The 22883-nt window shown below is 34.0% G+C and overlaps 1 protein-coding gene across 2 annotated transcripts in view; it reads left to right on the top strand.

Moving 5' to 3' along the window:
• The window catches only part of LOC108903600 (RNA binding protein fox-1 homolog 1-like), a 120305-nt gene extending 108486 nt beyond the window's left edge, over nucleotides 1–11819 (top strand). For both annotated transcript variants that reach the window (XM_023457470.1, XM_018705829.2), the window contains exons 5-9: nucleotides 835–927; nucleotides 3746–3800; nucleotides 3933–4186; nucleotides 9468–9674; nucleotides 10206–11819. In XM_023457470.1, coding sequence (XP_023313238.1) covers nucleotides 835–927; nucleotides 3746–3800; nucleotides 3933–4186; nucleotides 9468–9674; nucleotides 10206–10250 — 654 coding nt within the window. In that variant the 3' untranslated portion in view covers nucleotides 10251–11819. The remainder of the gene's footprint in view (nucleotides 1–834; nucleotides 928–3745; nucleotides 3801–3932; nucleotides 4187–9467; nucleotides 9675–10205) is intronic.
• Nucleotides 11820–22883: the final 11064 nt, after the last annotated feature.

Raw genomic sequence — 22883 nt, forward strand, 5'->3', positions numbered from 1 at the left:
TGTAATAAAGTAGGATCATTGTCCAAAATTGTCAAGTTTCAATTCAAAAATGTTTTTCTCATTAAAACCTGTGACTTAAGCAATCTGGGGACATCATGTGCATATTAAGTGTTTAAAAAAGATTAGTTGTTTGTGTTTCTTACCTGGAGTGGCGTATTATTGATTTTTAAAGACTATTCTATACATAATTCATTTGCAGGGGACATCTTGTTTAAAACTATGTCGAACAACTTTTTTCCATAGAATGAAAAATAGTTTTCTGCTTTTTTTTGTTTTACATAATGTATAACTATAGAATGTTAATATTAAATAGTTCTTTTTTCACTTATTTTTAAAAAGTCGCTTTTAGATCATTTATTTTAAATTTTTTGGTCACTTGGTCACATTCTTTTTAATATTTTGAGCTGAAGACCTGTCGATATCATTTTACTGGACAATAAAGTTTCATTTCAATATCTCCATTTGCAAATGTGCTCGAATAATCAGTTTTGCGAGAAAAATATTTGTTTTGGTTGAAGAAGTGATGTGTAACGGGCAGTGGTAGAGCAGGCGGTTGGGCAGGGGGTGTCGTAGGGGGCAGTAGATGGATATGAGCAACGGCGGCGTGCGGTAGTGTAAATAATTAGGCGCACATCCGCCACATGTCAAGAATGCCGCCAATGCCACTTTGAGGCTTAACAAATGTAACGTAGTCTAACCCATGAGCCGAGACTAGTGAGCGAGTGTGGAATGAGGCTTCTAGACAGAGGCATGTCTAATGTCTAACGTCATCATGTCATTGCACGAGTTTGAAGAGCTGTTTATAATGCATGTCTTGTCTGTCTTTGCATGCAGGGGTTCGGTTTTGTAACATTCGCAAATAGTGCTGATGCGGAGCGCGCACGAGACCGACTACACGGCACCGTGGTTGAGGGAAGAAAAATAGAGGTGTGCATGATTATAGCTCTACGTGTAGCACTGGCCTGTCCCGTCCCTCCCCGGTAAAACAAGGTCAAAACCCCGTGTGGCTGGCTTGATGGCTTTAGTGACTAACCGGTAGCACCTCCCTGCTTCACACGTGTTGTTTTGACGTTCTTTTGCCGCACACACTATCAGTTAATTATTATCAGTATCTCAGCAGTATCTTGTTTCAGTAATATGGGAAAGCTCGCCGCTCAACTTTTCACTCTTTCCAAGACCGGGCTCTCGCCACACCCCAACAATAAAAAAAATTAAAATACCAGTAACTTTTGAAAACCTTCCAAAACTCTAAATTTTCAAATACTCCCCCCCCAATTTTCATTCACAATCATACCCGCAAATAGCATTTAAAAAAAAACAACCATTCACATATTCAAAATTGAAAACCCCTATTTTCCTGGATTGTTGGTGAGTGGAGCGGCCTTTAGAAAAAAAAAATGTTACGCCGGCTTCCCATATTATACATTCAGTCTGTAAGCAAATCTGTCGGTTCTCCAATGTGTGTACATTGTCTCTCTAGACCGTTTCGGCCATTTATTGGCATGCGATGATGACGCGACAGTTGTAGTTCCGATCCCCCTCCCTCCCGCTCTCGGGCCGCCGAGGAGGTAAGTGGATAAGGCCAGAGGAGCGACGTCACGGCCCCCGGGCCGGGCGGGGGCCGTGGCGTCGCTCCATGCCACCTAAATCAAAACACCCTAGATTTAAGCCCCCCTTAGCTTAAGGTAACCGTAAGTTATGTAAGAAGTGTTTGTTTCACATTTCACTCATCGGGTTTAGCAAGAATGCGAAGTAAAATGGTCATTGTGTGCATTTAAGTGATCGAAGATTGCAAAGTATTAGAGCTTTTATACATGTGTAAATATTTATTAGAACTAATATTAATAGTCTTGATACAGAAATAGGTTGTTTACATTTAAACGTGAAGCTATCATTTAATATTAATTTATTTTTTCATGAGGTATAGGCAACGCCATTAATAACGTTTGATATGATGTATTTTCCTTTTCAATAATAAAATTTTATTGTATTACTCCAAAATTACTGTAAGATTGTAAGTTTCGTTGCTAAATCGGATATTTTATATTATGTGAAGCAAACACAAAATGATTTATAGTAAAACGAATTTTTTATTATTTTTCTACTATAAATTAGCCAGTATACTATGATAATTATAAACATCTACCTATCCATCATACCTACAGGTACTGTTACAAATTCGCTTCTCTCTACAGGGATCTCGAAAATGGTAAAAAATGGGGGAAAATGGTAAATAGGGGCAAAGATACGTAATCAGGGGACCAACAGTATGCCTCTAAAAAATCAAGGCTAACATGATTAGTTTTCGTAATATTTGAAAAAAATACGAAATTTTGGAAATCCGTTTTTGTTTCATTTCAGCCTTGTTTGAGTTGATTTTTAAAAAAGAAGAATACTTTCTCATATCATATCACTATCTATAATTTTGGCCGTTGAGTATAGATGAATTTCACACGGTCTAACGACACTTACAGTATAAGATAATTCAATAAACAAAGAAATCTAAATAAAAAATAAAGATAAGTTTGGAACGAATGCACTGAAGATTAATTTTTCAAGACAAAACATCTGAATCTGGTTTAGGCTGAGGCAGTACAATATTGGGGGTCATGAAGGCTTGCAAAAAATGTAATAAAATTTCTAGGGTCGTATTTAGAAAAATGAAATTGACCTTGGTCCTAGAAAGACGAAACGTTACATATAAAAATTGACTATGCCATTCGATAGAGGGCAAAAAGTGGCCAGGAGAAAGTGTTCTTCTTTTTTCAATATCACCTCAAACAAGGCTGAAATGAAACAAAAACGAATTTCCTAAATTTTGGTTTATTTTAAATATTTCGAAAACTAATGTTAGCCTTGATTTTTTAGAGGCATAATGTTGGACCCCTGATTACACAACTTTGCCCCCATTTAAGCTAGTTCGTACCTCTTACCGTTTCCGAGATCCCTGTAGTGAGAAGCGAGAGTTAATAGATAATGAATAAATCTATCATTAATTTACTTCTTTAGTCAAAAAATTACTTTTCCTGTTACTGCTGATGTGTAGAAATTTTGATAATTTTACAGAACAGCATCAGTCTTATGCAAATTACAATATTGTTTTACTATGATTCATTTTATTCCATATGTAACATTTTTTAATGAGCATCAATTCACCCGTTACTGGCCATTACAATTATTTTGTACGTTTTCTCTGAACATTTATGGAATTTAAAAAATGTAACACAGATATTTTTTTTTGTAACATTTTTCTCTTACAATTCATTGAAACGGAATTCAAGAAATGTAATTTTAAATTGTTTACGAATATTAAAAAATGTTTCATAACAATTTGATAAAATTTTCTAAAAGTTGTGAACCAATTTCATATCATTTTAGCCTTTTTTAAAATTCAAAATGTAATAACTAAAACAGTTTAAATCAATATTTAATTAAAAAGATTTGAGCATTACGGAGATATCTTGGATAGCTTCAAAAAAACACTGTTATGTAAATAAATCCTTTCGGTAAGAAAAATAATGTGAAATTGGTGACTCCCCCATTTTAGCACTGTATTTCTAGGCACCTCAAGTAAGGACAACTCAGTTTAGTTTCACTATAGAATGAGTGTTCTTACTGTATCTAATATAAGCACTTGTTTTGTGGGTGAATGTTAAATGTTGTTCTAGTACCCGAAAGAAAACAAGTGGTTTTATTAGATTTATGAAGAGCAGTTTACTGATTTTTTTCATTTTTTCATGTCTAGGTTAACAATGCCACAGCTAGAGTACAAACGAAAAAACCACCTGCACTACCCGCAGGTTAGTAAATCTTTATTTAAAATTTATTTTCTACTCACTAAATACGTACTACTAGTAGAAAAAATTTTTTAACTACAATTGTAATCAATAACGGAAAGTTCTTTGTGCATTCAAACTAATTTTACCTTTCAGTTCCGGTGATACAATGGTCTGACGCCACCCTACGAGCTGGTGTAGCGGCAATACAAAGAGGACGAGCAAGGGCAGCTTATCCGACAGCGGCAGCGGCAGCAGCTGCCGCAGCATTCGCGAGGCACCCCACACCCCTCGCTGGAGCTCTACATGGATACACACCGGTTTTAAATACATTACCTGTAGACGGAAGTGTGTATTACGACCCTTTCCTGGCGGCACACGCGGCGGATCCAAATTATACCCGACTACAGGTAAACAATTAAAGATTCGTTCATTACGTTTTATAATACGTATCACTGGCGCCGTACATAATCTCAGTTCTTTTTAAAAGTTAATTAATTGACGGTAAATTCAGAAAATCAGTGTCAGTGATACAAATGATATATATTCATCGATTACCACCCTCTTTTGCAAGGTAGGTAATAACGATGATTATTATCGTGACTAATAAATTCAGTGTCCATTTTGAGTCCAATGGTGGTTGTTTGTTGGTCACTATCACACGTAAAAATTAATATTCTCATCATTAACACTGGGTTTATAATAACAATTCATCGGTTTTTCTATTTATGACATAATCAGTGTCTAATGGAGTTACAGAAATACACAGAAGTACCTACCAGATACAGTTAATTAAATTTCGTCAAACACAAACTGTCATCCCAGCATGATAATCGTCCATATTCATAAGTCGATATTAACATCAAAGTAATCCATTTTCTAAAAATATATTTTGTGTTGATTGATTACTCTGTACTTAGGTGTTTCAGTGTCCTTGCACCATCTTTAGTTGTATGGGAAAAAACGTTAAGCATTTTCTTTTCTCCGGTTGTATAAATTTTATGCCTTTGGTAAAAAGTAATTGCTTAATCAGACATGCACTTTTTTTATATATTCTTAACAAGACTCTAGAATTTGCATTGTTTCTCGTTTAGTTTAGTGTAACATTGCAAAAAGGAGTACAGAATGAACAGTAAGGGGAGGGAAAGTGAGAGAATTTTTTTTATTTATTATTGTTTGATTTGATTCTGCCGATGAAAGTATGTTCTTTACATTATTAACAATTATTGAATGTGCATTGCAACGTAAGATTTTCCTGAAAGTAAAAAATTGTAGCCCAATGTCTTTCAATTTAAATTTCTGTTTTCGCCATACGGGATGTTTTTGAAAAAAGGTGTCATAAGTTAAGGGACTGATAGAACATCACAATAAAACATGATATTGGCCTATGGGCCATGAGCCCATTGTCTTTTGTCTGTGTGGTACAAGTAGGGTTGCCAACTCTTGATGGAATCAGCTCAGGAGATTTGACCGAACAGAGGGGGGTAGAGGGGGAGGGAGGTTGAATGAAAGTCGAGTCGAATATTTAGTCCTTATATACGTATATAGTAAGACAAACAAACAAACAAAGGAACAGTGTGCAAGGGAGAGGTGGAAGTCTCTACCTACTACGAGCGATGTATCTATTTTTGAACATTATTCCCGGAGACTCCCGAGTATTACGGGAGGGTTGGCAACCCGAAAGTACAGGGTACCAAAGAATTTTTTTAAATTAAATTTGGCCATACCTTCAAAATACAATGTATTACTTTGAAATTTAGAATAGACAGCTAAGTTTTCGAGGACGCTAAAAATGTCAGTGTTACAAGTTTTTGAATGTCTTGTAGATGTTCTTTCCAGTGATATTTTGGAATACAACTTTTTGAGGTTAGGTTTTCTGCATTGTATGTTGTATATCATAATATAAAATTCCATTTTACAATAATTAATTTCTGAAAATACACTATTTTCGAGATAAATGTGATAAATGTCAGTCTGTTCCGATTTTTTAGCTACTTCATCCATCATATTAGAGCTTTTATTAATTAAATATAAAATTAATATATATTTTTTAAATTCAGTTGAATTTAATTTTTTTCAAAATTCATTTAGTCATGCCTGTGGTACCATGAAGTAGTAAATTTGTTAAAAAGTGCCTTCAACTTAAACATTTGTGATAAAAATTTGAAATGAGAAAGTCCACCATTAATTTAAAATTCCTGTTAATACTGTCTCCCATAGTATACTGAACTACACGAACAACGATTTATAACGTAACCACAAAACAGAAATAAGAGGCAAAATTACTGTATTTTTATGTACTACACTTGATTTGCTATCAATTTGGAGCATTGTAAAATATGGCCAAAAATTTATTTTAAGAAATTATTTTTTTAAGGCTCATATTGCAAAAACAAAAGACGATGTGGTCATAGTCCATCATAAATCATAAATTTGTGGCATCTATTTTCAGAACACCTGTATTTTATTTTCTGTCACAGTTGATGTACTCGTATATTTTCACTGTTTCTAATGAACGATTTATTTTGCAATTTAAAAAGAAAAAAAAATCACTAAAAACAAAAGAGTGATTGCTGTGTTGCATTCTTAAGTTAGACATAGATCACTTCTCACGTCGAACTAGGGATGCTTCCGATACTTCGATACCTTTGCAGTATCGATACTCAAGGCTCAACATAACCATATTTTGGTATCGATACCTAATTTCTATAATATCGCAGTGTATGGTCAATATCCAGTATATACAGGGTGCCGCACTTAAATGTGATACAAGCCTGTAGCTTCTTTATTTTTTGACCTATTTCAAAAAATTTTTTTTTAGAATGTAGGATAAAAAAACTAACTGTAATGCTGCTATTTTTATGTAAACAATACACGGTCAACTAGGACGCGTTTTTTTGACGTCAAAACAGCTGATTGATATTAGCGATTTTTTTTTCCAAAAAATAGATTACGTATTCTCATTCAGCATCCCTTAAAATTTCGTATCACCAAGTTCATCAAATTCGATACATCTTCAGGTGAGCACTGTATCACAGTTAGATAGTTTTTTTTACCCTACATTCCGTAAAAAAAATTTTTTGAAATCGACCAAAACATATAGAAGCTACAGGCTTATATTACATTTCGTGACATCATGGAGTTCTCGCCCGAAGATGTATCAATTTTGATGAAACTTGGTGGTAAGACGTTTTAAGGGATGCAGAATGAGAATACGTAATCTGTTTTTTTTTGGAAACAAAAATCATCGCTAATACCAGTCAGATGTTTTGATGTCAAGAAAACGCGTCCTAGCCGTGAATTGCATTAATAAAAACAGCAGTATCACATTAGATAAAGTTTTTTTACTCTACTCTTCCAAATAGAAATGTTTGAAACTGGCCATAAAATAAAGAAGTTACAGGCTTGTATCACATTTAAGCGCGACACCCTGTATAAATATAAAATATAAATAATTGCATGGTGGACAATTCTGATTTATTTAATATGTCCTAGGAAAACAATAATCGTTTATTAAAATGTATGTCTGACATTCTCAAGAAAATATCGACTATCTTTGCTTATACCAGAGCCTATATCTAGGCTGTGTTTATACTATAGTAGGATCGTATTCTATGCAAAGTAGAGCAAAAAGTTGTCAGTCTTTTATCAAAGGAAAATCGTGTTATCATTTTTAGGAGGCGTAAGATGAACCATTTCAAATTTAAAATGAAATTCAATGTTAAATCTGAAATACCGCTGCATACGCACTATGTTCTAGTAGTAGCTGTAGTCGCCCAAGTGCATCGAGTGTACAAAGTGGTCGGTTATATGTCAAATACTAACCTGGCGAGCTTGATCGTAAAACAGAGAGCGCCTCCAAAAAACAAGTAAATAACAGTGGCGCGTACAGAGGTAAAATGTAGTACATTCCTTCGTCCCTTCATAATGTATAAAGAAATTATTCAATTTCAAAAACCCTTAAAAGTGTATGGCACTGGATCCCTTGACAGGCAATGATTTATTACTTTGCATCGAATTTGATCCTACTATAGAGTAAATGCTTATTTGTAAAAAACTTAAAAAATGTAAGTAGTTTCACTTATATCTCTCAAATGTAGATAAATCTTATTCTAAATATAATAGAGTACCTATTAAAAAGAAAGCTATACTTGAAATATCTATACTCCTCTCTTGAGTGTCAATACTTTAAAAGTAACAGTATCGTTGGATACCGGTATCAATATTCAAATCTAGCATCTCTATGTTGAACCTAGAGTCTAGAGACAGCTAGATTCACTTTGCTTCGAGGCTTCCCTCATGAGCGTTTCTTATGTGATATAGACCAGCGATTAATTTTTATGATTTAGTAGGTCTTTCAAAAATTTTTTTTCACTAAAAATCGAGAGAAGCACGCATACCGAAAACCTCGAACCAAAGTAAAATGGCTGCCCCTATACCCTATTTCGAACCCATTATCAAAATTACCCGGTTACAACGTAGGGGACCGTGTACATAGCACCACAGCCTCAAAGACCTTGCATNTAAGCGCGACACCCTGTATAAATATAAAATATAAATTCTGATTTGTTAAATATGTCCTGGGAAAATAATCATTTATTAAAATGTATGTCTAGGCTTCCTCGAGAAAATATCGACTTTATCTTTGCTTATATGAGAGTAAATGCTTATTTGTAAAAAACTTAAAAAAGGATCCTGCAACTATCCTTATGGAAAACTGGTCCCGATCGAATGGTACCAAACTTTGCCGAATGATAGCTCTCAATGTGTCGATCAAAAAAGTCCATAGGACTTAAGTCTGAAAAACTACTGTTGACCAAGTCCAATGATTTACGGGTGATTAAAAGCAAATATTTCTTTATAAAGTGACCAAGCTGGCTGTTTCTTGATGTATTTTCGTGTGCTGAATGTGAATCCATGGTCAAAATAGCTGTATCATCCTTCAGTCTTCAGAAAATGGGCGAAGCACCTATTGAAGAACAGCGATAGCGACACATACAGCTTGAGTGACATCTTATGTTTTTACACATGCTGCACATTTGTCCGTCATCAGCAAGCTTGGTCACTTTATAAAGAAATATTTGCTTTTACTCACCCGTAAATCATTGGACTTGATGGTTATCGAGCACGTGGATTCGATAACTTCAAAATGCTGTAGTGTCAAAGTTTTGTACCATTCGACCAAGACCGGTTTTCGATAAGGATAGTTCAGTAGATCAGTCTTATTCTAAATATAATGGAGTACCTATTAAAAAAAATAAAAAAAGTAAAAAGTAAAATATCTATACTCCCCTCTTGAGTATCGATACTTTAAAAGTAACAGTATTGTTGGATACCGGTATCAATATTCGAATCTAGCATCTCTATGTTGAACCTAGAGTCTAGAGATAGCCAGAATCACTTTGCTTCTAGGCTTCCCTCATGAGCGTTTCTTATGTGATATAGACCAGCGATTAATTTTTATGATTTAGATCTTCCAAAATTTGTTTTTTAATTAAAAATCGAAAGAAGCACGCATACCGAAAACCTCGAACCAAAGTAAAATGGCTGCCCCTATACCCTATTTCGAACCCATTATGAAAATTACCCGGTTACAACGTAGGGGACCGTGTACATAGCACCACAGCCTCAAAGACCTTGCATCTAGTGGCTTTAGATGTGCATGGCAGTGCATGGCTGTATCTGTTCTAGGCTGCAGCTGCCGCCACACCTCTATTAAAAACACCTCTATCGACTGCCCAACAGGCTAGCTACGCCGCGGCCGCGACGTACACTGCAGTTGCCGCACGATATGGGGCTGCCCAACCAGTCGCCGGATATGCCGCTGTCGCCGGTTATGGCAGAGACTACGCAGATCCCTATCTTGGACATGGAATAGGGCCTATGGCTGGATATGGGGTATGTAGTTACATTTAGTTGGTATGTGATAATAACTTGGTTCCGATTGTTGTTAGTAGCTGCTAGTACTTTTTCCAGCGCTAGTTCCAAATTCGTTTACTTAAATTCAAGTATGATAATCAACAAGTATTCAACTAAAGAGCTTTAGTTGTTTTTCAATTATACGAATTAGACTAATACTATTAGAACAGTCGTAGTTATTTTTTCTTAATTTTTATATTCTACATCTAGACTCGTACAAGTGTAAATGGTTCATGATATATTTTCATTTAGTTCAAATATTTTACTATCTTCTACTCATTTAATTTTATCATGTTAGATTTTGAGAAAATCATAGTGCTTTGTTGGATTTAATTGCATTTTACTCCCGAGGAAGACATTTGCAGAAAATTTCTACTCATGCCCCTGCCATTGTAAATTGTTACAGTACTTCCGATAACAGAACTTTATTGGCATATTCTTTACTTTGAATTCTATGTCAACGAATCTAGTACGGACTGTACCATTCCTAACGAGCATTGTTTGTTGCAGGCTGCCGTGTACCGCAGTGGATATAACCGTTTCACACCCTACTGAACATATCTGCAGCTCCATAAGGCCTACAAACCATAATTAAATACTCAAAACTGTTGTTATTTGTCTTGTGTACGTAGCACAAAGCAGCACAAACAAGAAAGAGCCAAAGAGCTGTAACTCACTAACGTAAGCCCTTGTGATAGCCCAGCTAACCCAGCTCTCTAACTTAGTTAAGTCTTAATTTTTTTTTTTGTTTATGTAACCCCGTTTCCATTCACTTATACCGAGCCAACGGCGCGTTTCCGTCTGCGTCAGATCTTAATTTATGGACCAGCTTAAAACGGACCACATTCGAGCGCCTTAAAGTAGGCCGACGGTAGTTCTCGTTCAGGCATGGTAATACGCTGTATTGTTACGTGACAAGTAATCTAGGTAGGGTATTTTTAACATTTCTTTAGATTTTTCTATGTACTGATGCGAGGGAGCATTTGTGAATCTCGGATCATGATTTGTCGTTATTATATAGATAGCATATCGTTAATTTAAGGTTATACCAAAAGCGGTAGCACGTGTTAAACGGAACATTGCCTTGGGACATTTCGGAAAGTTATCTTTCTTTTTGAGAGGTGAATGTTTATTTTTGCCGTTCAGTTTATTTTGTGTATCTGTTTATTTCGCGTTAAATTAAACTAGTAATAGTGATTTCTTTGTATTTTGTTTTGATGTACGTGAAACGTTTGAGTGAATATCGTGCAATGTTCAAAGCGACGGTTAAAGGAATCTCGGCAACGGACAGAAATATAACCTATACTATATACACATAATTTTTATTTAGCACTATTGATATTATATGGATATGTTTAGTTTAGTTTTCCTAATTATAGGTAATATCATATTATTTGACTGCTAGACGTAAAATTTAATGTATATATAGAAATTTTGTAATAACGTAGATCTGATACTGTTAAGTTAGGCAGAGGATGACAACTTGTGAGTATAAGTGCAATGGAAACCGATTATTTCCTTCGTGTTTTTCTTTTTTCACTTAGCTCTATATTTTGATACTCTTCATTTATTAGACAGGCGTTATATGTCTGTATTACATATCGACGATATCCCCTCTATAATTAGCTCTCTAGATATGTACAGTAAGTTTCAGTGATGATTTGTTTTATAATCGTTTACATCGTTAGAAGGATGTGTTTCCCGCGTCTTTCCCGTAGCCGAAACGGCTGCGTAAGTCGTAGAACGGTTATATATCATCACGGATTTTTAAACTGTAAACTTTGTGACGTACCCGGAAATGCATCCTACTAACGGAAGCCAATTTTCTCTAGTCGCTGTATATATCATACACGTACAAATCATCCCATTTAAGATTTCCTTTTCGGATGTGTTCACCCAGAAGTTTATCTGAATAACGTTTAATTTTATCGTCATCCACAGACTTATGAAAACCGTTATATTGGTACCTTTTTATGAATAAAATTTAGCGAGAGAGGTTCAAACAAGCACAAATACAAACTGCATATTTTGATTCCAGTTTTTTTGTTTTCGATTTAAATATGATGTGAGTGATGATTATGTATGTGAGAATACATTAAAAATAAAAGCAAAGTAATAACTTAACATTTGTTTGAATACAATCCCTATACCTAAAGACACACAGGGTGTTACTTTGAATGGAGACCATATTTATATAGAATAACGTTTGACCTTGAGAAACAAATTGCTATTTTTTGCTAATTTGCCACGGATTACTTTTGTTGAGTGGGTGTTCGCCACATAAACAGTACGTAACAAGTAACCTAGAAAAAACTCGAGCAGTACTCAATAATGGTAAATGAAATACATAAAAATAAATAGTTTGTCGATGGCTTCCAGCGATGAAAAACATTCAAATTCACAGTTACAACTTACCCACTTCGCTTTGTCTCCGTTGACCCACACTATCTCCCTGCACATGCACTGTAGGCTGCCTATAATTCATGTATTTGTAATACATGGATATTACACAGCGTTGCCAGACGTCCCGATTATTAACCCGAAATTAAATGTCCCGCGCGTGACAGGCTCAGTCCCGCTTTTCCCGCTCTTGTTTTGTTTTTTTTTTTAGGCATCAATTATTTTCTCCAGGTCTGTTATTAATAGATTTAGGCATCAATTATAGAAACCCTTAGTATGTTTCGTTTTTGGACGAAAGAATCCCGCTTTTTTATTCAAAAAGTTTCAAAATCCCGCTTTGCCCGAAAAAAAATCTGGCAACACTGATAATATAGTGGCGCCATACACAAGTATTAATGTGCATTTTAAGAATCTAATTATAATTCGACTATTTAATTAAAAAAAAAACATCAGATTCGTATTCAGGGGAACAAGTACTATAACCTTTAAAAAACTGATCCTCACTTAAAGTTACAGTAAAAATTAATACTTCATGGGGAAAGTTGTGAAACTACCTAGTATTAAAATGACGCGGAGACATATTTGGCCAGTCTCATTTTGCTGAATTAACAATTCCTATCCCTAGCCTTGCACCCTGCTGTCATGTCACATCAGGTGGATTGACATAGAATTCACTTAAACAAGGTTTAACTTGTGAGGCCAGTGACACATTCACAAACTAAGCAGAGTGCTTTAACGAAAGAATAGTAACAAATTAGATTAATTTGTATTTAAAACTTGAAATGATCTTAAAAAGTATTTCAAATCTGTTGGACTGGTAAGTATTTTTATTTATTTATGTAGGTACATTTTATTTTAAAAAATGGACAAAATGATTATTTTAAAACTTAAGTTAGGTATAACTTGCGATTAGTAATGTATCCTCTATTAGTTAATATTTAGTAAACCATGCAAATAATATTAAATTTTGCAAGATAATATTTTAATATCCCAAAATGACTTAAACCCTCCAATAAGTTTTTAAGATTGAGTTAAATCAAAAAAAGTCGATAAAAGTTGAATATCAAGAAAATGTGATGACGATGATGACCTTGGGTTTGACCTTGATTTTAAGTTCCAACTTGAAAATATCAAATGGAACATCAAATTTTTCATGACAGCAATTGATAAGAGTATCAAATTTTATGTCCGAATATGGTATCAAAAAATTTTTTTCTGAACTAAAAAATTATGGAGGAAATGTTTGAAGAAAAATGTTGAGTGTGACCTTAATTGCAAAATTATCAGCATATTGGTTTCCTGATATCCTACAACTTTTTTATAGGATCGTTATAGGATAGATTAAGTTATCAGAAAATTCGTTACACCCTGTATACAGGCTGTTATAAATTCTCTTCTCACTACAGGGATCTTGGAAACGGTAGGAGATACGAACAAGCTTAAATGGGGGCAAAGTTGGATAATCACGGGACCAACATTATACCTCTAAAAAATCAAGGCTAACATGATTAGTTTTCAATATATTTGAAAGCTTGTTTGTGGTGATATTGACAAAAGAAGAACACTTTCTTGTGGCAACTTTTCTTCCGCTATTGAATAGCATAACCAATTTTTATATTATGTAACGTTTCGTCTTTCCAGGATCATCGTCAACTTCATTATGGAAATTTTATTACATTTTTTGCAAGCCTTCATGACCCCCAATACTGTACTGCCTCAGTCCGAACCAGATTCTGTAGTTTTGTCTCAAAAAATTTATCTTCAATGTAATCGTTCCAAATTTATCTAATTTTTTTTTTAGATTTCTATGTTTTTCAATATATGTTTTTTTCAGGACATTCATACAAATATATCTGACATGCTCTTTCACAGTTGCGGTTACAGGTATAATAAATTCCGATCATATTATGCTTATCTTCATTTTCAACATTTGCCAAAACGGAAACATTTTTGAACATTTACTGTAACTTTTTAAAGTATAATATTTATTTGGAGTGTAGGTTCTTTATATGCATTTTTAAGAATTAATTTGTCATAATAAAATTAAAATTGTATTAATGTTTTAATTTTAACGCAACAACTTATCGAATTATGTATGAGATTAAAACTAATAATGTACATTGGAGATGAATTTTTTGAGACAAAACGTCTGAATCTGGTTTGGGCTGAGGCAGTACAGTATTGAGGGTCACAAATGCTTGCAAAAAATGTAATAAAATTTCAAGGGTCGTATTTAAAAAAATGGTGATGATGGTCTTGGAGAGAAGAAACGTTACATATAGGTAGATAGATATATAAAAATTGATTATTCGATTCGGTAGAGGGCAAAAAGTGCTCATGAGAAACTGTTCCTCTTTTTTCAATATCACCTCAAACAAGGCTGAAATTAAACAAAAACAGATTTCCAAAATTTCGTTTTTTTTCAAATATTTCGAAAACTAATCATGTTAGCCTTGATTTTTTAGAGGCGTAATGTTGGTCCCCTGATTATGCAACTTAGCCCCCATTTAAGCCACTTCGTATCTCTTACCGTTTCTGAGATCCCTGTAGCGAGAAGCGAATTTGTAACAGCCTGTATATGAGCATATTAAACTCTAATATGGTCGAATGTAATACAATGTTTTTCCCTCAGTGATGGCGTAGACAATAGTTTAAGAGAGTGTGAAATAAGAATTACACATTGTCTACTTGTTACATTTAAGAAATTTAGATTAGTATTCTGGGAACACGTATTATTACCCCTAAAAAACTAATCCCATATAGAGTTACACCGTGTATAAATCTGGTGTTAACATTGCTATTACCTAGTAGGCTGTGGAATTTCTGACATTGCTATCTAAGTATTTGAAATCTAGCAGCATGGAATGCTGAAAACAAAAGCAGTCACAGAGTTGATTGTTGAAGCATTTCATGTCAGGTGTTCAACAATAAACACCAGTCTATATTATTTTAGAAGTAAATAGGTGATTAAATGCAGAAAATGTTCACTAAAGAACAATTTCAAACCATTGTTGATAATGTAGAATGTTTGGATCGACAGGAACTTGAAGAAGTGTTGAATTGTTTCCCATTTCAAAAAATACTTAACATCAGCATTTTAAATTTTGAAATGATACGGTAAGAATTAAATATTGCTCTTGGGAGAGGTTGTAGAATAAAAAAACATTTTAGATTAAATTTAACTTTTTTGAAGAAGCTTAGTAAACTGGACTTGTTTTATAATAACCCGAAGACTATTAAACACTGTTGGGAGTTTACTTTGACGAATCTTACAAACTTGGAAAATTTACATGTGGACGACATACTGCTTAATTTACTGGAAGTACTAAAGTACTTCGTATCCAAGTAGGTGTTCTATTTAAAATTACTGTTGTGTTGATTAAATTTTATATTGACCACGTGACAATCAAATTGTTTAAGGATGAAAACATTAAACGAATATACGAAGTACCTTTGGGGAGAAAGAGAAAGAGTGTTAGATATTCTCACAGTGACAGCGAAATTAAAAATTTTCACAAAATCTCACGTGTCCAATTGCACCGATATCTTGAAAGAATTAATACTGATAGACAAACCTCTTCCTCCAAGTGCTTCAAAGAATTTGGCAGATATTGTAGAGGTTTTTAAAAATCTGCATATCATTCATGAAATGGTCGTGTTATGTGATATTGCTTTTAAAAAGTAAGGGGATTTGTTTACAAATGTGTCTATTTATTAATACAAAAATATTTCCTAGATTTGCGTTTGCTACAGAACTGTACAATGTCTGTGCTGGATGGGTTTTGAAAAATAGTGCACATATGTTAACAGAGGTATAGTAAACAGTTTTGTAATATACAGGATGATTTCACTTTAAATCCTGAAATAATTGAATGAAATTATCATGCATAATGATCAAAAACGTATATATATGTTATATTACAGAATAATAAGGATGATACTCTATTGACATTACTGATAGTAATCTTCAAATTGTACACCGATTGCTCTTACGCTACAAATACTGACATCGAAGAGTTCAGATACAACTTAAAGAAAGTATCACACCGCATTATTATTTTCTCTGCTAAGTCGACGCTAAGGAAAGAGAGTTTAAAATTACTTGCTATTTTGATTTCCGAATACAAATCCGAGGAAATAGGTACCAAAGAGGAGTATACCACTGTTTTAAACGAAATTTTACAACTACCTGTAGATGTAATGCAATGGCCGCACATTCAAACCAACACATTCTTTTATGTTTGTAGTTACTTGTGCACCTACAGCAGGTGAGTTAGCTACTTATCAATTTTTTTTTGTTTTTTTCTTTTTATTAAACCTCACATTCTAGCTTACCGTGGAATTCTTCTGAGGTGGTTGACTCGCTATCTAGATTTGTATACTCTTATGATAGGTTCACCTTGAGTCCTGAATTACTGAAATGTTTATGTAATATTTATTCGAACATATTGAGGGATAATCTAATTAAGAGCGCCCTACTTCTTGGCGACGAACTGTTAATAATCCTGTCGAGATTTCCTTATTCGTTTTCCAAAATTATCACGTGCCATGTATCCCAGTTAACTTGGATGCTGAAAAGAGGGTGTCGATACTTACAAAAAAGGGTTGTTGTGGAATGGCTGAAGAGGGACGAAGATCCCGAAACGTTAGGGAAGGCCATTTTGCAGTGCCGTGCCGGAAACGTTTTATTGGACATCATAACCGACTGCAAGCTTGACGAACTGACAAAAAAGTATGTATGGTTATTTTTTTTTTCAATCTAGGAAAGGATACATTTTAAGATAGATATTTATTTCACCCTCAAAGGGACGACAAAAAAAATTGTCAATATTTTTTGAAGAGAAGAAAGTAATGAAATTAAATTTTATTTGCTCAATACGTGAATAAAACAGCATTCAAATTGAAATAATTAAATCTCAGCTCAAGCCAGTAGCGTAGATATGGAGGTATGCTTGGAACATTTTCCAAAAAAAATTATAGCACACCACAAGTAAAGATTTTTTTTATTTTGGAAAAGCATTTTTATTTAATAGATATTTAACAAATTACATAAATGATTTTGCAACAGGTGTTTAAAATGGCATCCCTGTGTTTCAATACACTTTTCTATTTCAAAAACAACAAAAAAATTACATACTGTAGGTGTACAAGGGTTTCAAGTGCAAATGCTCATATAAAAAGATATTCTTAAACTGGAATAACTTTTTTGACACGCTACTACCTTGTATTCTTATTTTTTCCTTTTCTTAAGAACAAAGCGAGAGCGAAGTGAGGGTGAGTTATAACCTACAAAGTGTATGTCATATATTAAATGCCAATGTTACTAAATGCAACACCACTTGTTACAGCACTGCTACTAATGTTGAAGTATTAAAGCATACTTTACTAATAAATTTTGCGTTTTGAAAATTTTAGGGAGTATCCCCACTACACTTAATAATAAAAAAATACGTTTCAATGTCTGATTTGACGGCCTAAAATTTTCTCTCTAGGGCAACAGACCTGTGTCACACGATCCAGGACAAAGAATTATCAGAAAAAATTGCTTGGATGATTCCCAAAAGTCTGCACGACAAAAAAACGTTGGGCAAACTGATTCTGTCGAATCCGGGAATACCCGATAACCCGGAAATGGCCCTTAAGCTTTGCGAATTCATGTCGCTTATAATGTGCTTCATCGACGATGAGAATGTGCTGAAAGCTGCTTGCGTTTACAGCAAATATCTCATAACCGCTTTGAAGAAAGAAACCAACATTATTTCCGTATTTTGTCGCGACTTAAGAAACATCCACTTCCTTGCTATCAAAGTCAAGTACGTTGATGAGGAGACTGCAACTGAAATTCTGAGACTGCTGAAAGTTTTAATATTGGTGCAGGTAGGTTTCGACAAGACTTTAAAAACAATAACAGACAGATTAAGTAAGTGCGTTCCTTGTTAAGAAATTGATGGTCTAAATGCTTCTGTTTTCGAGAAAATTAATTAAGAAAATGATTTATAAATGTAAACTTACCCTGTGCATCTTGTGCACTTGCGTTTTTTGGTGCAGGCGTATATAATGTTTTTTGATCAAGAACTACCAAATATGCTGTTAATGTACGGGGAATGTCTGTATAATTTAAATGAGACTTGTCGTTTTGCGTATTTGCTTGTGTGCGGACTAATTTTGACCATCGTTTGGAAGCATGTTTATTAACACATAGAAACAATTTTGAATAATTTTTGAAGAGCATATACTGTAGTAGTAAGTAATTCATTTATTCGTTTAATTTTTATGTTACTTTTAAACGAGATTTGAATAAATTTCCGCATTTTTTAACACAAAATTTAAATCTTCAAAACCGCCATCAGAGCACCAGGGACGGCTTTAAATTTATTTAAATCTTCATGTGATATATATTTTTTTTCAATTGAAAACGTAATATGTTTTAGACCATCACTTGCTTAATAAAAGTTGCTTATTTTCGTGCCCTATATCACCCTTTTCAAGGAAGGCTGTTATTCCAGAAACACCCTGTATACTATTCTTCTAATGTTTAAAATAGAAACAAGTGTCACAACCACTTACAACTGTTGAATGTAGCTAAAATTGGGACTATATTAAGTAAATATTAATAGTAATATCACCAAAATTGGCCAATAAATAGACCAAGTCTTACTGTCTCCAGTTTCTTGGCTAATTAGCTTACGAGGGACACTAGAAAAGATATCTACCTAGTCATGATAGAACAGTCAATTGTGCCTTGCATAGTAAAGTTCAATAATGTTTATGCTTAGCGGTGACAATTTTTTTTCTACTTGTTTCAAATTTGTTTTCAATTAAATTACCTCAATATTTTGTTTTATGAAGTGTTTGCAACAAAAATTGTGTTTTATTTAATTGGAATATCAAAACACTGTCATCGATTGAATTTTTAAGAAAGCAGCAGCATGAGCATAGTGAAAACATTCACAATTTTAATATAAATGAAGACACTTTGGGTGTAGAGTTGTAAATTCATTGTAACTGACCCAATAAATGCAAAATCTTCAAACACTACCAATTTTAATGTTTGCAGGAGACAATAATACTCGAAGATCGTCGGCTAAAGTATTTACAATTAGTAAAGCATTAAATATATTGGTACCAAATGTTTTGACAATTAGTAGGCAGCAAATCTATTGGTCAACAAAATCGTTTGTTTTATTGCTAGGGAGATAACTTTTCAAGAACCCCTTGTAATTTGGTACATTTCTCAAACTATTTATTGACAAAAAAATTAGTAAACGTAAAATTGGTTTTAGTAAATCTAATCCAACATTATAATGACTTTTTAGAAGCGCAACCACAATGTACTGGAAAATAAAGTACAAGTAGATATTGCGCAATCTCTGACTGGTTCCGTGAGTAAAGCAGAGAAGTGCCTGGACCTCCTGCAGGTCATAGTGACGTCCAAAGAAGTGTTTATGAAAATAGAAAATTCGAGCATCTTAAATATTTTCAGACACCTTTTCAGTATGAGCGTAAACCCCAAATTTGTCCTTACTAGCTTCGTTTGCTTAACTGGCATCCTAAAAGCCAACAATTGGTTGGCTTTCTTGCACAGCACAAGCATTTTTGTAGAAATCCAATGCAGCCTGAGTGTGGACAAGAAATCTGCACCCGAGTTTTTGATGTTCTTGACGGTTTGGATGAAAAGTTTGAGGAATCCTTGCCCGAACACGTTCTATCTACCCGATAAGAGGATCATTTCGAACTATATCAACAGAGTAGACTGTATTTCCCAGAAAAAGGTAAGACTGATGAGATGTACCATAATTTCAATTACACCTCTCTGACGATGCGTTTATAAAAAAGGTGTTAGTCCTAAGTTGACCTTAGTGCTCTTTCATACTTTCCGAAACCTGGTGGTCGGCAGCACCAGGTTCGGCTACCAAAGATATTAGAGTTAAGTGGTCGAGTATATCTGATAGCTTGAAAACAGTTTGAAACTGATTTTAGTCTTTGCCCTAAGTCCTAAGTCTTAAAAAGCACACATTTCAATGCACAGGTTTATACAAGGAGTGTTGCAAAGGAAATAGGACTTTCCAAAAATAGGTATTTCTAGTGAGACCATCTATTGGCAATTTACATATGTCGAAAATGGAGTTATTGCATCTGAAGTGACAGTATGTTTGTGTCATCGGTACAAAAATGAGCAACGAACAAAGCTAATTTTAAGTTTTGTTTTCAACTTGGTAAAGCTTTTATCGAAACGTTTCAATTGATGGATCAAGTTTATGGTGATGATTGTTTATTCGCGATCACCGCAGATTCAATCAAACCTTTTTTTCATTCATATAATATTGCTATTCCAATTAGTTTCTAAAATTAGCGTTACCTAGAAAAAGGAATCTCCGGTGAAAGAGTCCGGGAAAAACTCCGGGGAAAATCTCCGGTGTTTGGTAGCTGACTTAATATAAGTTACAAAAAGCAAAAATAAGTCAAAAATGGTTCGTTTTTGGAATAAAATAGGATTTTTTCTTAGAATCACCACAATGAGTTATAGTCTTTCCGATAGTCGCCGATGCAGCAACTCGGCATTGAAATATTTGAAAAACTTATTTATTTTGCCATACCCATATACAGGTCTAGTCGAACTAAACGTGGAGGTGGTAGAAATGTATACGCCCAGTTGAAGAATGCGACGCGGACAAACGAAATACAAACACAGCTGCATTGGGCCACTGGACAATAAATCTCAGCCGTTGACAAGTGGCTGACAAAATGTCTAGCAGTGCAATGCAGCAATGCGGAATTTGGTGTGATTCAGGTAATTTTAATTTATTATAGGCACCTTTTATTAATCATTGATATTACAATTGCGAAAAGAAGAAATAATATTATTACAACAACGCATTTTGGAGACATTTTGAAACAGAACGAAAGGAAAACCATCAATATAATAAAATTGTTTGAGGACATAAATAATTAAAATATGTTGGCCAAATGAATATATAATAGAAATTTTCTACACATTATATACAAATTATTATAATTTTTTACCTTTAGCAGAAAACTTTTTAGGTACGCCCATGAAAATCAATAAATTTTATTGCCAGGCGTTTTTTACATGTTCAATTGACTTCGGAAAGAAGCAGTGACTTTATAATCAAATTTAATAAATGTTTAATTTTAATGAGACAAATCGTTAAATATAATTTCATCAAAATCAAAAATAATTTATAAAATATGTTTTTTCAAATATCAACACTAAAAAATCCAATGAAGGAATAATCGAAACATAAACCGAAATATCCTGTATAAAGATAGTATAATGGCTACAAAACATTTAAATTCATATGAATTAGATTTTATGGAATTAATACTATTTACATTTGACTCTATATTGATTATAGTCATGGGCGTAGCTAAGGGGGAACAGGGGTGTGTACGCCCACCCCAGAAAATAAATCTAATCTTATCGTCTATGATATCGACTTATCGATAAGTCGCTGACTGCGTGACCTTTTTTTAGAATGAAATCAAAACGTGTTCAGGTTTGTAAAATTTTATTCGGCAAGTTGCTGATTGCGAGATTTTTTTTTAAAGGCGCCATACAGCTTGCAGCCCTGGACCCCAAGCAAATTTATCGCATTCTGGCATGGCATGGCCCAACATTTGGTCTATTGAAAAATATGTGCACGGTTTATTTCGCGTAATAAGTTGACTTACAACCAAAAGTTGCTCAAAATTCAATTTGAAGAACATAATCAAAGAGGCTAAAATGGACAAAAAGTTCCTTTACAACATTGTCCAAAATAAGTTCGTTCCGCTGGGCCAAACCTTTAAATTCAATTCTGTCTTGGCGTTTTGAAGCGTTTGGTGCATCGTATTCGTCGTATTCGGACAGAATACCGCTCAGAAGGAAGTTGGCGTTTGTTGCACAATAACGCACCGTCTTATCGATCGACACTTGTAACCGAATTTTTGACTAAAAATCGCATTTTAACTGTCAACCACTCCCCGTATTCGCCTGATTTTGGCACCGTGCAACTTTCGGAAACATGCATTTGTCGTTGACAGGAAAGCGTTTCGTGACGTAAAAGGCTTGTACTGGCATCCTGATGGACATCCTGGCAGACAATCTTACCAAAAAAACTCTGTTGTTGTTATTTTTAAAAAGTCCTTTTTCCTTTGGAACGCACATTGTAAAACTCCTAACTCAGTCTCAGTTCTAATAAGGTCTTAACCTGAACTAGTTGAAGTTCCTATCTTTTAACTTTTAGGACTAATATAAGACTAAGACCACAACAAAAACACATGCGCAAAAAAAATCCGTCATTTCCATCATCTCTACTTCTCGTGCGTTGTTGTTGGCCAATGCTTAATAGTAAGGTTAGGAACAAATTTTTGATAAACAAGAAAACAAGTCAAAAATATTGGGGTTAAGACTAAGGCATAAGATTGAGGGTGCTACGAGAAAAAATATAAAATTGCACATATGTACTCTATTTTCTTTTTTTTCAAGCATTCGGCAAAAGCATGTTTTAGAAATGAATTTAGAGGGGTTCAATTAGTATGGTACCATTTTTTATATTTTTAAATAAAAGATACGAATTAGCTAGAATAATTTAAATCCAGTAGACTTTGAATATTTTAATATTTTCGCTTAGTTGAGGAATTTTTTAGGTAACGTACCTGCTTCAATTGCTAAACAAGATAAAACCGTTCCATGAAAAGTAAATCACAAATAGAAGTGCCTAGGAATAATTTCCGCCAAAAATTATTTTAGTTGTTTTATGTTGAATGAAAATAAATTTAATTTCA

Source organism: Anoplophora glabripennis, unplaced genomic scaffold (assembly GCF_000390285.2).
Source record: "Anoplophora glabripennis isolate ALB-LARVAE unplaced genomic scaffold, Agla_2.0 scaffold127, whole genome shotgun sequence".
Taxonomy (NCBI): Eukaryota; Metazoa; Arthropoda; class Insecta; order Coleoptera; family Cerambycidae; genus Anoplophora; species Anoplophora glabripennis.